At 38.4% G+C, this 15,888-nt stretch overlaps 1 protein-coding gene and 1 pseudogene across 1 annotated transcript; both read right to left on the bottom strand.

Moving 5' to 3' along the window:
* Positions 1-6,558: 6,558 nt before the first annotated feature.
* Positions 6,559-7,317, bottom strand: LOC148919655 (secreted RxLR effector protein 161 pseudogene; annotated as a pseudogene).
* Positions 7,318-10,312: 2,995 nt separating this feature from the next.
* LOC103320697 (aspartyl protease family protein At5g10770-like) lies at positions 10,313-12,362 on the bottom strand. The gene is made up of 2 exons (XM_089046148.1): positions 12,055-12,362; positions 10,313-11,919 (listed from the first exon to the last, which is right to left on the bottom strand). The coding sequence occupies exons 1-2, from the start codon at positions 12,260-12,262 to the stop codon at positions 10,613-10,615; spliced, it is 1,515 nt and encodes a 504-aa protein (XP_088902274.1). The 5' UTR covers positions 12,263-12,362; the 3' UTR covers positions 10,313-10,612.
* Positions 12,363-15,888: the final 3,526 nt, after the last annotated feature.

Genomic DNA, 15,888 nt, shown 5'->3' with positions numbered 1-15,888 from the left:
AAAAAAGGTGCATTATTTAGAGAAAAAAAAAAGGTTCATTATACAAGGTAAATTGTTTAGGGGAAAAAATAGGTACATTATTTAGAGGAAAAAAAAAGGTTCATTATACAAGGTAAATTGTTTAGGGGAAAAAATAGGTACATTATTTTGAGAGAAAAAATATGTACATTATTTAGAAAAAAAAGGTACATTATTAGAGGGAAAAAAATAGGTACATTATTTTGAGAGAAAAAATAGGCTCATTTAAAAAAAAATATTTGTTTTCATAAAACAAACAGTAAAAAGATGATCAAATTATTTTTTATAAAACAAGTAATAAAGAAAAAAAAAATAGGCACAATATTTGGAGAAAAAATAGGTTCATTAAAAAAAATGTTTTAAAAACAAAACAATAAATAGATTATCAAATTATTTTTCAACATAATTAGAATGTACACTATTATTCATAAAACTATAATAAAAAAGAATACTGGTGTATAATTCATAAAAAGAAAACAACATTAATTCCTAAATTTAATATTGAATTTAAATTATTAATACTTTAAATAGATTACTAGTCGTAATTCATAGAAGGAAAACACCATTAATTCAAAAATAGATTACTAGTCGTAAAATAGATTACTAATACTTTAATGTGGAATTTAATATTTAATTTCAAATAAGTTTCTAAATTAGTTCCTACATCTATTATAACTATTTAGAGATATTTCCAAATTCAACGAGTGTCATTAGTTACACCACTCATAACACATTAACTTATAAATAGGGGTAGTTTTGGAATCCAAAAAATACAATAAATCAGATTTTAAGTTATATTAGGTAACTTGCTTAGGGCCAGTTTGACATTGTTGTGCTGTGAAAATAATCGTTGTCGATTTGCTTGTGAGAGAAAGCAGTTTGGCGTTTGGTAAAATTTTTGTTAAAAGTGTTGTTGATGTTGATTTTACGCATAATCAGAAAATGATTGCTGCATAATCATTAAACCCAACACCTCTTCAAAACTGATTCCTGCATAATCAGAAAATGAAAGCACCTAATTAGCTGTTTTCCTTATAGCTTTCTCTCACATCAATTTTTAACAATAAGTGATTTTTTCGCAGTTTACCAAACGGGTTGGGCTTCTCAAAATTTTTAAAAAATCACTTATCACCCCAAATAAGCAATGCCAAACTGGCACTTAGTTGGATCCTAGTCATTGAGTATTATTTGAAAAAATTGGGTATTTTACATAGAAAACTAAAGAAAATGGTTGTATGTGATTTAAAATGAATTTTATGGGTCTGAGCTCAATTTACTATATATATATTTTTTTTATAAAGAAAACAGCCTACATTTTTTTTTGAATTGTGGAAGATGCTTCTTTGTTTTTTCAGAAAATCCACCGTTCTCTCTCTCCTTCACCAAGCCCCTAGCATGATTGCAGCCGCGATTCCGGAGCCTAGCTCGAGAATTTTGAGAGGTCAGCGACGCCAGTCCAAGGCCGTGAGATTGGGACCTAGTGTGCCGGTGGTGCTAGGGTTCGACGGTGGTGGTCGAGGAGAGTGAGGAGCGTGGTGGCGGCACCTTGAGACGGAAGGCAGTGAAGGCTGTGATCTCAATCTGTTTTCATGGTGGTTTCAGACTCAGTGAAAGAAAGAAGGGTGGATTTGGGTAGCGGGGAAGCTGGGCAGTGGGCTTGAGAGAGAGAGAGAGAGAGAGAGAGAGCGTACGTGGTGGATTTGGGCGTGGGGAGGAGCTGGGCAGTGGCTATGGAGTTTGAGCATACCATTGGCCTTATATAAACAATTTGGAGGGTTTAATTTTCTAGCATTTGCTCCATACCATCATTGTCAACACGTTCACACCCCCGCTGTAACCCATTAAATTTTTGTTGTTTTTTTTTTTCTGGTCGATCGACTTTGTGCACCCGTTCTCTTACGTTAATTCTTTCACCCGTGAATTCTGTGTTGCCTAAAACCGAAGGATTTACAAGGCAAAGACAAAAGAAAAAATATAATGAAAGGAAGAAGGTTCTCTGTCTATATACAGGCATACAATATTGTAAGTAATGCCAAGTGGACTTGGAGTTTGGAAGGAAGGTACTGCATGCATGCGTTCCTGTTCCTTCCTAGTCACGACTACTACTCACTGTTAACGAAAGTGAAATAGAGAGAGAATTAAGAAGAAGAAGAAGAACTTTTCTGTATTATTTCTCAGAATACTATACAATAGAGTTAAGCTTTATAAGGCTCTAACTGATTACAACAGCTCACTAACTAATTCTAACATCAGTCAATGACTAAGTGACACTTGTCACAATCCTAGCTCTACATACTCTAACATCCCCCCGCAAGATCATGGGTGGAGAATCCAACCATGAGATTGGAACAAAGCGTAAACCAAAGAAGCATAAAAAGCGTTGAATTTTGCTGTAGTTGAAGCAGACTAGACATTTTTTTTTTTTTTTCCGTTGTGTTTGGAGCACTAATCCATGAGACATAAGAGTACTCATGTGAAGCATAACCCAGCAAAGTTGGCCAAATTGACACATATAAAAAAAAGAGTACAAACTCCAAGCCATCATTTTTCCTCCAACGAAGACATGCTAAACTTCTACTGATTCAGAGATAGTGTAGGAACCACAGACAACTCAAATAAACCCATCAAACTTTGGCAACTGATTAACAAGTAATATCGTAGGCATAATACATGCTCCATCAACTCTTCCAGTCAACGAATTTCGCAACTCTTTCAGTCAACGAATTCCGCAACCCTATTGACCATTGTTTCCCTATTTTCGGCTGAGCCGGCCGACGGAATGGACTTTTGGTCCTTCTTCTTTTGAGTGTGGGGCATGCCACCACCAAACTCCGAATTTGGGCTTGAGTGGAATGTGAATAAATAGATGTGTTGCGCTTCTAACTTTTGACCAAACTATTGATCGGCCAAGCAAGGAACCTTCTCTTGGCCTAGATTCTTTCACTTCCTCGGGCTCGAGGATGATTAGGTTTCGTACGGATGTTTTTGTGATTTTTAGGGTTTTATGTAAAAATAATGCAATTGAACTAAATATGTGTATAAAAGTAAATACAAGAATTGAAGTGCGATAAAATAAATCAAATCAATAAATAAAGCAAGAACGAAATAAAAGCGATAAGAACGATAAAATAAACTAACTTGAAATTAAACTTAATTGAAGTGCGATAACAATGAAATGTAAAGGAATCGAAATAAACTTGAATTTAAATGACAAGAAATATAAATCAAACAAAAATTTAAATGACAAGAAAAATATAAACTTACACTAGAAAAATGAAGAACTCACTACACTAGATGCTTGAAAAGTAAAATCCTAAGTCTAGGAAAAGAAAAGTGTAAGACGAAAAGTAAGTTAGTTTGTCTGATGTTGTGTGTCTTCTGTCTTCGTCTGGTGAGGTTTATACAGGGCATTCGTCATCCCATGGGCAGGCCATTGAATGGCCAAATGTCTACCCTTTTAAAAATCTTTCCTTTTGAGGCCCCTTGAATCCATGGGATTACATTGGTTGAAATATTCTAATTGCTTGATTCTCTCTTGTTTTGGAATATTATGAACTATCATCAATCTCCTTGATTTGTTTCCTTGTGAGGCCTCCGTCACATGCACACTAACCTCCAGAAATCTTGGGCTTGAATCCGTGAGATTTCATTTTGACATCTTGTGGAACCTCGTGCCCCTTGAGTTTTTAGAATTCTAGAGTTGGCTTACCATCCACCAAAGTGGGTGGTATGAGATCTCCAAATATTTGAATGTTGGTGTAAACACGAATTTCCTGCTACAAATGAGACAAGAACACGTGTACAAAATAATATTTGTATTTATGAAATTTAGGGTTACAATCTCTGTATTGAATCCTCTGATTCGATCTCCAAAATATATAAAGAAAATTTGTGTTTGATGCAAGGGTCGTAGAGACTTGATCTTGATCAAACGGGTAGCACAAGGCTTGTTTGGTGTTTGGGATTTTCTAGGGTGGAGGAACCGGCACGTAATTGTTGTGCTTGGTGGCTCTTCCAAAGTGTAGGTGAAGAATGCATGGAGTTTTCTGCTTCTTCTCAATGCTAGGTTTTTCTGGCCCCTTCTTTCGTCTTCAAGCCTCCTATTTATAGGCTCTTGTAGGATGCTTAACCTAAATAACTTTCCCTATTTAAAACCTTATTTTGTGGGATTTTGATTTGATTTAAATCAATTCCCATAATCTGGCAATTTAACCAGATTATCTTCAATTGATTGACCTGATTAATATTTGATTTAAATCAAAGTCAATCACAGAATATTCTTTCCCTTAATTTTGTCTTCATCTTGAACCGTCTGATGCACTCCGTCGGATGTCACCACGTGTTACCTTTTTGACAGTTAATCCGATTTTGATGAGTCACACGCCACATGGGCGAATTATGGAGCCCACAATTTAATCCACTGAACCCTAATTATTCTCTCATCCAACGAAATTTATTGCATCAAAATTTCTTTGTCTACAGTTGGGTTTGGCCCTACGTTGGACTATCTTTGAGTTCTCAAATATTCAAATATTGGGAACTCGGCGGACATACTTCCCGCTGAACTTCAACTCCCTCGGAGGAAATACCTCCCGCCGAACTTCAACTCTCTTGGCCCAACTTTGCTTGCCCAAGTTTTGCGAGGATAAGTGTTCGGCCAATTTTTCAAGGATATGCCCAACTACTTTTGCAAGGAGACGCCCCTCCACTTTTGCAAAAAGGAAGCGCCCAACCATATTTTTAAGAAGGCATCATGGCCTTTGAATAAAACACCTCGGCCACCTTTTTGAGAAATCACATCAGCTGCATATTTGTATTTATTCACTTGCAGATATATATATATATGTGTATATATAATTAGACAATGAGGTTTTAATCTAAAGAAACTCTAGCCCAGCCGCATCCTTTCAAGTTCTAAAGTTTCAACCCAAAAATCCCAAGGCTCCAGTCGCTAAAATCCCGACTGCTCAAATCCATGTCACGTTGCTTGGGGTCCATCCATCGAACCCTGACCGCTTTCTCCAACAAAACCCGGTCGCTCAAGACGCAACCTAGTTACATTCGACCACGCCCGATTGTCTCGCAGCCAAAGATTTCCCGACGAACCCCACCGCATTCATCAAGCATCCGAATCCGCCGCATCTTTCAACTCGGTCGCAGCCCAGCTCTTCCGGTCGTGCCCAGCTCTCAAACCCGGCAACTCTTCAAGCCATGCCTCGGTCAAATGTTCAACTCCAGCTTGGTTGTGCCCCTCGACTTAGAGCCCCATTTTATCCAGCCGTGCCTCTGGGACTTAATGCCCAACAGTGACTTCACCAACTCCAACCGGGCCGCACTCTTTCAGTTCCTAGCCCGACCAATTTCTCCAAGTTTCAGCTGCCTTACTGTAAGACCCCAGCCCGGCCGTGATCAATCCTCAAAGCCCGACTGTAATTCCAAGGTGCCCGAGTGAATTTTCCTACCTCCAAACAACCACAAATGAGTAACTGTGTGCTTATGAGATTTACTAACTGATTCACTGTATAAACCATCAAGTATCCCAAATCTGCTAAATAATTGCATCCTCAATAAGCAAGTCAAATCAATTATGTAATCAGACCCCACATATAGAAAGAGATAGAATATGAGAACTGGGAAATTCTTTGTTCCTCAAAAATTTAAAGAAAGGAGATAGAAAGAAAGAATAAATGGGAAATCCATTTGTTCCCTAATCAAAGAGATTGTAGAAAGGACATCCTATCCTCTAATATAACTTGAATACAAAAATAAAACTATTGCCTTCCTTTTGCTTTTTAAAACAAAAATGTTATATTAAAAAAAGAATAGTAAATTGAGCTTAAACCCATAAAATTCATTTTTAATTTTACCTAATCTAACTTAAAATATGATTTATTATATTTTTCAGATTCTAAAACTACCCATATTTACAAGTTAACGTGTTATATGGTGGGTGTATTAAGTCTTAGTTTCTTGAATTAACATGTAATTCAATACTTTGTTTGGGTAAATATATATATTATCTTAAATGACAGCATATTTGGAATTTGGGTTTATCTTAAATATTTAGAAATAGTTAAATTTATATCTAGAAAATAAGAATTACATGGGTATTTCCCTTAAGAATAAGAAGCCAAAAAAGAAAACCAGGAGGCACAGACTTACAACAGACAAAATTTATGACTTATACACCATGGACGAACGTCTGTTAGAACCAAATGCAACGACAAAGAACTTTACAGAAACAAAACACGATAACTCACAAATGCAGGGAGAACTTCTCTTAATTAATAAAGGAACCAACACAGCTATATATAATAGCCTTACATCAAACAGGAAGGGAAATAACAACCCACGACTTTACAGTCCTAGAGTCGTGGTACATGACTAAGTCTAAACAGAAAATAACTTGTCCCTTAAGAGTAGGGATTATTATGCATGACTTCAAACCACTACAATCCTAGAAGCAAGGAAACCCAAACTCTATCAGCTAGAGAATCCTAACAATTTAACATCCTCCCTTCAACTGAATGCTATCAACATTCAGTTTATCCCTGGATATTCGCAGACACCCATAAGACCACGCATCTTCACGAACACCTCGAGCTTTAGTGGCTTTGTCAGAATATCTGCAATTTGCTCATATGTAGAACACTGCACCAATTCAATAACTTCATCTTTGATGAGATTTCGAAGAAAGTGAAAACGTACATCAATATGTTTGCTACGACCATGCATGACTGGATTCTTTGACAGTTTAATGGCTGAGATGTTATCACAGTGAACCACCGTTGGTTTGCATTGACCATGATTAAGCTGCTCCAAGATCCTCCTTAGCCACACAGCTTGGCAAGCACTAGACGCAGCAGCGATGAACTCTGCTTCGGTAGTTGAAAGGGTGACTACTGGCTGTTTCTTTGAAGACCAAGAAACTGCACTTGAGCTCAGAATAAAAGCATAACCAGAGGTGCTCTTCCTGTCGTTTTGATCACCAGCGTAGTCGCTATCTATGTAGCCAACAAGTTCCTTAGTTCCTCCCTTCTTGTAAAACAATCAAAACGACTGTACCCTTCACATACCTTAACACTCTCTTTGCTGCTTGCAAATGAGTTTCAGTGGGTCGTTCCATGTATCTACTAATTAAACTTACTACAAACATCAAATCGGGCGAGTCGCAGTCAAATACATAAGGCTTCCCACGATCTGTTTGTAAAATGTCCCATCAATCCTTACTCCATTTTCATCCCTAGTAAGTTTAATGCCAGGAACTATTGGATTGAGCACTGGATTGCACTGGTACATATTGAATCTCTCCAAAACCTCTTGAGCATACTTCCGTTGACTGATGAATATACCATCCACCCTTTGCGAAACTTCAATTCCAAGAAAATATCTCATCTTACTAAGATCAGTCATGTCAAATTCAACCATCATGGATTTCTTAAAGTGTTCAAACATAGTCTTATCATTACCAGTAAATATAAGATCATCAACATAAAGGCACACAATCAAAGGTGGAACTGGGATGACAGTCACAAGGAAACTATTTTGGCTGATTTGGAATGGGAGGAAAATGAAAATACAGGTACCAATGCAAGCTTTGGGGAGGAAACTACAGCAAACATCACTCCTGAAAATGAACTTGAAAACATAGGGTCTGTTCAAAGTCTCGAGGGGGGAGAGTCTTCAAGTGATGGCAGTCCTCTTCATGGAGAACGAGTTCGAAGACCACCAGGGTGGATGCAAGATTATGAAAGTGGGCAGGGTCTTTCTGATGAAGAAAATGTCGATATGGCTCATCTAGCCTTATTCTCTGACCGTGACCCTTTGACATACGAGGATGCAAAGTGAAGAGTAGCAATTCATAAGGGCACTTCTCAAAGCCTTCTCGATCAAAATAGGTCTCTATTCGGTACCAAGCTCGGGAGCTTGTTTAAGTCCGCACAAAGCCTTCTTCACCGATATACGCTATATTCCTCTCCCTTTGTTCATAACACTGTGGTTGATCCACGAACACTTCTTCCTCGTATCGAGAGTAAAGCTTGATGAATGCATATTACTTGGGGTAGTGAAGAATCCAGGCTTACAGATTATTTGAGAAATAGGATCAAATAATCTGTAAGTCTTGATTCTTCACTTACCCCAAGTAATATGCATTTCAGACTTTTGGCATCAAGCTTTACTCTCTTGCTATCAGTACATGAACATGGGAGATGCATCCAAAACCCTAAAGTGATTGATCAAGGCTTGAACCCACTCCAAGCTTCTTCGGTGTCTTGCTTCTCACAAAGAAGTGTCGGGCTTCGCTCAAGACATGCACTGGCTCCACCCATTCGCTTGTGCCAAAATTCTTTGGGATTTGTTTCGACAAAGATGTCGCGCACTATATTCATGATAGTGCGATTCTTTCTCTCTGCGACCCGCTTTTGTTGAGGTGTGTATGCAGCTGTTAATTGCCTTTGAATGCCATTCTCATCACAGAAGTGGGTGAACTCTTGTGATGTGAACTCTCCCCCACGATCAGTTCGAAGTCTCTTTATGAATGCACCGGGTTCTTTCTCAACTTTAGTTTTGTAGGATTTAAAGGTAGCAAACGCTTCTGATTTTTCAACCAAAAAATAAGCCCAAGTTTTTCTGCTAAAATCATCAATAAAGGTAATGAAATACCTTTTTTTGCTATTCGAGATTGGATTTATTGGCCCACATATGTCTGCATGCACTAACTGAAGAACTCCATATGCCCTCCATGTGGTTTCCCTTGGAAAAGGATGGCGATGTTGTTTTCCTATCAAACAGTCTTCGCAGATCTTTAACGGAGCTTTCAACTGAGGCAATCCATCCACCATATTCTTTTGTTGGATCACCTTGAGACCATTCCAACTGAGATGACCATAACGGCAATGCCAGAGTTGAGTTTGATCTGTGGTCATAGAGGAGAAACAGTTTTCCTTCTTTGGTGGACGGCGACCACAGCACAAATAACATTCTGCTGCATGCCATCTCGGTTCCATGATTAAACCTTTTTCAGGATGATAAATCTTGCACTTTCTGTGTTGCATGAGCATTGTAAGACCCTTCTCTTGCAATTGACCAATGCTTAGTAAATTGTTAGTCAACGCTGGCACAAAGAAAACTTCAGTAATCACCTGCATGATCCCATTTATCTCCATTCGAATGTTGCCCTTCCCTTGCACAGTGAGACTCATATCATTGCCCAGCTTCACTGTTTCTCTGAAATTATTATCAAATTGTGAAAATAACTCTCTTTTCCCACACATGTGATTACTACACCCAGAATCAAGAAACCACAAGTGATCTCTTCCAGCCTGGATGCCATCCACATACGCCATTAAAAGCATCTCTTCACCGGTCTCAGCAAAGTTCACCTTTGTATCTCTTGCTCTTTTGGGACATTCCCATTGAAAATGACCCAACTCATGACAGTTATAACACTCTAGGGTAGATTTATCAAACCTACCCCTACCTCTTCCTCTTCCTCGGAAAGAACCACCACCTCTTCCTCCTGGTTGTCCGTGAGTGATCGAAGGGCTTGTTCATCCACAGTGTGACGGCTGATCCGTTGTTCATGCACCAAAAGACTGCTTTGAAGCTCATCTATGGATAAAATATCCAAATCATTTGATTCCTCGATCGAGCATACAACATAGTCATACTTAGGAGTCATGGATCTCAAGATCTTCTCGATGATCACCACATCCTCCATCCTTTCACCGTGAATTCTCATCTTATTGGCTATGATGAGAGTTCTTCCAAAGTAGTCATTCACCGATTCCCCAGCTTTCATGTGCAGCACTTCAAACTCCTTGCGAAGAGCTTGGAGTTGTGCACGTTTAACTCGTCTGTCCCTTGGTACTTCGCTTCAAAGAATCCCAGATATCCTTTGCTGTGTCTTTTTTTAATATCGTCTCCAAAATGGATCGATCAATGGCTTGGAATAGATAGTTCTTAGTCTTCAGGTCCTTCAACTTTTGATCCTCAATCACCTTCTTCTATCCATCAGTAAGATCTGTCCCTTCCACTGCTGCAGAGATCCCGTTTCTACCAAACTCCAATACTCCTTTGAACGTAGAAAATTCTCCATAAGCATGCTCCAGTGATCGTAGTGTCCATCGAACCGTGGGATAGCAGGCTGCACAAAGTTGCTCTCGCTTGTCATGTTATTTCTTCACGTTGATGTCTGTGGTACAAGTTGTTGGTCAGGCCACGTGATGGAGCTCTGATACCAGATGTTAGAACCAAGTGCAACGACAAAGAACTTTACAGAAACAAAACACGATAACTCACAAATGCAGGGAGAACTTCTCTTAATTAATAAAGGAACCAACACAGCTATATATAATAGCCTTACATCAAACAGGAAGGGAAATAACAACCCACGACTTTACAGTCCTAGAGTCGTGGTACATGACTAAGTCTAAGCAGAAAATAACTTGCCCCTTAAGAGTAGGGATTATTATGCATGACTTCAAACCACTACAATCCTATTATGCATGACTTCAAACCACTACAATCCTAGAAGCAAGGAAACCCAAACTCTATCAGCTAGAGAATCCTAACAATTTAACAACGTCATCACTCAATCGCAACCTTCAGGGGCAAATCCGACTTTTCCTCCGGCCACGTCATACACAACCTCCAACCTCTTCTGTTGAACATTCCCAATAACCCCGACGTCACTATCATCCTTGTTTCCGGCAAACGCCAAGCAAACCTGCGAAGGACTTATCGGAAACAATATCCCGGTGGCGTCCAAGTCCACCGTAAGTCCATCCCCAAACACAAACGCTATCTTCGGATACGACACCGTGTTCAAGCCGCTGAAATTGTAACACGTGTCCAGCAATGGATCGCCCTTAGTCAGCGTGTAGTTCTTCATCGCCTCCTGAAACGCGCCCCGCAACGCGGCGTATGCCGTCGCCGGCAACCGCGTGATCACCGTCCCCGAGTCGATGATCGTTCCCGAAGACGAAAAGACCGAGGGCGCAATCGACAGCTGGCTCCCCCCGACGTTGATGCCGGCGAGGCCAAGGCCGTAAAGTGAAGCCGCGCTTTCGCTTTGGGATGACGTGATGAGCTTCGTGAACTTAACGCCGTTAGGAGAGCCTCTGTCGCCAAAGGTGAGGTGACCGGTGGAGCTGGAAGTCGATGGGAGGCAGTAGGAGAAGAACCGGTTGTATTTATTGGCGGTTTGCTCGACCAAGGAGATGCTGCTCCGGCCGATACCGAGCAAACCGGCGGATCCGTTGAATAGGCCTTCGTTGTCTAGGCCACAGCCGAAGAGGAAACCTTCAAAAACGTCCGTGGGGGTCAATGTAAGCTTTTCGCTGCCAAATACCCCTTTAGAGAAGGAGTTGTCATTGTACCCGGCGATGTAAAGGCAGGTGGAGGCGGAGCAGCTTTGTTTGAGGCCGGAGGATGGGAGCTGAGTACATGCGGCGGTGGTACATGGGATGTTTTTGTATGAGGAGGAGAGAGAAGGGTCGAAGATGGGCTCAGTCTGTTTGTAACAAGACCCAGCACATGGCTGGCATTGGGTCCAGGTGAGGTCGCTGCCGGTGTCGAAGACGAGGGAGAGTTGCCTGGCGGGTGTACCAAGGCCGACGGTGACAATGTAATTCGGTGACCCGATAACAATACCGGACTTGGCGGGGAGGGTGGTAGCAGCGGATCGGGTGAGTGGGTCTTTCATTCTGTTGTTGTTGTTGTTGTGGTTGAGGCGGGAGTGGATTGAGTTGACTCGGGCTTGGTCTTGCTTGAGGATTTGAGCATGGTATTTTTCATCACTACTTGTTGTTGAAGTTTTTGATGATTTGTGGAATTTGGAGCATGGCCCATGCTTGTGCACCACTTTCAATACCGATGGTGCCTTGTTACTGTTATGACCTGAGATCATTGAAACATGCATGCATAGAGAGAGAGAGAGAGAGAGAGAGTGTGTGTGTGTGTTAGACATACATAAATGCACATAAAAAATTAAGTTATACATATATATATATATATAATATAGGATGAATTAACCTTTGGTGGAGGGGCTGCAGGTGGTTGCTGGTAGAAGAGAGTTTACTTCAACCGTGTGAGTGGTATGTGGCAGAAGGTGGGGTTTTGTATCTCTTGCTGCCAAAGCAAATCCGTTTTCGAAAGAGCAGAGAATTAGGCATAGAAATACAGAGAAGAAACCCATGAAAAACCTAAGGAAGGAGGAGCTAGAAATAATGGGAGTTGCCATGAATAATTAACAAGATTGCCTCTACATTATTGAGTTGCTGCTGTAATGTAAGCGTACTCTTGGCCTTATATTGGCTAATTGGAGACAGGGGTTTCGACGGGGGTTATCGGGGTTTGGGTTCGTTTGGTATGACAGACCATTATGGACTGAATTAAATCTTAGAACTGTTTTGGATTAGTTCAAATTGACCTCAAATTGATTAAGTACTTAGCTACGTTTAATGTTACGCTGGACTAAGTAGCTAGATTGTTGTTGTGACCTGATCATTGAAATGTATGAGTGTATGTATACATGTGACTCTTTATGCATATATTCACAATTATATCCATCTGCGCATGCCTGCCACTAGTTTACGGGTAACAACACCATGCATGTCATGTGGGTGAGAGACACAAAGGTAACGGGGCTCTGTTTTATTTATTTATTTATTTAAATTTTAATAGAGTAAAATTGGTTTAAGTTTTTTTTATTATAGAAAAGTTGATAGAGGTTCAAAAATCCAACCAATAGTTGGGTCTAGTTCTCGAATTATTGTTTGTTGATACAAGTCCTTTAACTAGTTTTTCATGTAGATTACATTCCATTTTTGACATACTGACTCAATCTTTTATATTTAACTGATTTGTATTTAAATTTTTTGTTCCTATTATATCCCTATTGTCTAAAATAGGTAAGATGAGGATTTATAGGCCATTAATGATTAGATTTGATCATGTAATTAAAGGAATAATTACATTTTGAATGTAAATGTCGGACCTTCACTTTTTTCTTGTGCTTGATTTGTGCAAATTCCTATGCTCCAGGTACAATACCCTACTAACCACTTGATATACCTATCTAATAGGTATAGTACATATTGGATGCACCTCAATACTAGGTAAAACACATATTGGATGCACCTCAATGCCAGGTAAAACACATATGTTTAAAATAAATAAATAAAAGTTATACCTCCATACTAGGTATATTAAAAAATTAACATTATGACAAAAAAATTCCATCAAAGAATTTTGAAAAACTCAATATATAAATTTGTGGCTAAAAGGTAGATATATGAATATGATACCAATTTAATAAAGCTACGAATATAGAATTCTAAAAAATATAGTTTCCATATATATATATATATATATATATAGCTGAAATTTGAATTAAATAGGTTTTTAATCTGTGAGCCATGAAATCATCATTTAAATTGAATGTCATAAGCTTGATTGTAGGAGAAAACTAATACTTAAAAGTGGTATTTGCATGTACTTGTCATTTTCAACCAATGTCATTATTGTAAATGTCTTGAATATGGTGGCTACAAGGTTTGCTTGCCTGACCATACAATTGATTGGGAGGACTACAAGGTATGCTAAACTGTAAAAATAAAAAATAAAAACAAAGTGTATGTTTTTCTATGCATATGAATAATATATTAGAGGGAATTTCATAGTATATCTATATAATAGCAAACTCTACGCCCATGCGCCATTGGAATTAACAACGTATATAGTAAGGCCTAACGAAATACCAGAAAAACAAGTGTAGGTGCTTCATATTACCTTATTTCCCCATTTGGATTCAAATAAAAATCCTAGAAAATCAAATTCCCACCAAATCAAAATTTGAAAAATCGGTTTTAGTGCAAAATACGATTTAGGCTAAAAATGATTGCTCATTAAGTCAATATATACTTCATATTAAAATCCCATAAAATCAAGTTTTCTTATTTAATGTGTAAGGAATAAAAGACGCCAAAAATTATTTTGAGAAAATGATTATTCCGAAAAACCATTTTTCATACTTATTCAATATTGCACCTCCGCTAAAAAATTTCTAGATCCACCTATGATAGCTATTGCCTGTAGATTAAGTTCGAGCATACTATTGGCCTTACATAAACAATTTGGAGGGTTTAATTTTCTAGCATTTGCTCCATACCATCGTTCTCAACACGTCACACCCCCGCCCTAACCCATTAAATTTTTTTTGGTCGATCGACTTTGTCCACCCGTTCTCTTACGTTAATTTTCTTTCACCCGTGAATTCTGTGTTGCCTAAAACTGAAGGAATTACAAGGAAAAGACAAAAAATGAAAATGAAAGGAAGAAGGTTCTCTGTCAATACACATACATACATACAATATTGTAATTAATGCCAAGTGGACTTGGAGTTTGGAAGGAAGGTACCGCATGCATGCGTTCCTGTTCCTTCCTAGTCACGACTACTACTCACGGGTCCCAAAATCAATGAGTCAACAGAATCAAATGAAGGCAAATGGAAAAAGCAAAATCAAATTAAGAAAATCTCTACGTTGCTTTTCTTTAGAATAGAAAGAGTTCATACAATGTATGCATTATTTTGCAACTGATAATTTTAGGATATATTTATTGTTTAGATAATACTTGTGTTAACATTAGTTATTATTGTCAAGATGAGAATGAAGACATTTTCCTAATGGTTATGTGACAAAGCAAACGATTAGGCAAATAGATAGTAAAGAAGAGAACATAGGAAGAAACTAAGGGGAGAAAATAAATAGATAGCCTGTATAAAAGGGAAATGTCAAGCCAACAAAAATTGAACTTAAAATGCATGTTCTAAGTAGTTAGCAGGAAGACTCAAAAACAACCAAACTAATGTGAACTTTCGACTTTAGCAAGTAAGATGGAGAAGATTGAAGGATTAAGAGCCGCAACAACTGCACATCTCATATAAAAAATCAAAAAATCATAATAGATGAAAACCACTTGGTGAACAAAAAACAAAACCAAAATATGAAATTGTGGAAACTGCCAGCTTCGTGGGTTCTGAACCTGTGGAATTTTTCTCCACGTTCTTTAGCTCTTCTTTTTTTTCGAGGCAACCGTGGGTTAAACTGTTCTTTATTCTTCTCCTGTGAGTCAAGCACAGCACGACTCTTTTTTGTTTTTTGTTTTTTTAATCAGTGGTGTTTTACTATTTCACCATATTTTAATTAAAATTGTATGCTTTTGATTTTTTATTTGACAAAGGGTATTTTTGGGATTTTTGAATATTTCATCATTCTCTATCTTTTGCTTTATATATATAGATTCATTAAATAATAATCCCGATCTCTTGGACTACAAGGGTTCAAGAGATTTGTGATCACCATTTGTTGAATGTTATCCAATGGTTCAAAACGTTTCTTAAAATAAGTACAAGAGTGAGTGAACTGTTAAATTTACATTCAACGGTGGATGACCACAAATCTCTTGAACCCCTGTAGTCGAAGAGATCGGGATTGCATTAAATAAATGTAAAACAACTATTTCTAAGTGCTAATAACAATTAGTTTATTTATTTATTTATGAGCTTTCTGTATATTTGTGTGATGTGCATTACTTGCTACACCGAAAGCATGGATGGATTAGAGATACGGTGAAGTTCCTGATGATGCAGGTGAGTTTCATTTCGTCCACACAAATGAAGTGGACTTGTAAAAGACAAAAGCCGCGGGTTTACTAAACTAATTAATTAGGGTAATTAATTAGTCAAATATAATACGCTAGGGTGTTTTATAATTTTTTATGATGCTTTGTCCTCTTGTAATAAAACATCATGGCGTGTTGTGGCTGTCTCCCTCTCTCTCTGTGTCCTCTGGTTTTTGCTAGCAA

This window comes from Prunus mume, linkage group LG2, assembly GCF_029339155.1.
Source record: "Prunus mume cultivar Tortuosa linkage group LG2, ASM2933915v1, whole genome shotgun sequence".
NCBI lineage: Eukaryota > Viridiplantae > Streptophyta > Magnoliopsida > Rosales > Rosaceae > Prunus > Prunus mume.
This window is presented reverse-complemented; position numbering and strand designations above follow the sequence as displayed.

Bases quoted from the DNA above. Each gene is read 5' to 3' on its own strand.
- LOC103320697 (XM_089046148.1), bottom strand. From the start codon at position 12,262: ATGGCAACTCCCATTATTTCTAGCTCCTCCTTCCTTAGGTTTTTCATG. The intron at 11,920-12,054 runs GTTAATTCATCC...CAATGATCTCAG, and splicing joins CTGCAGCCCCTCCACCAAAG to GTCATAACAGTAACAAGGCA.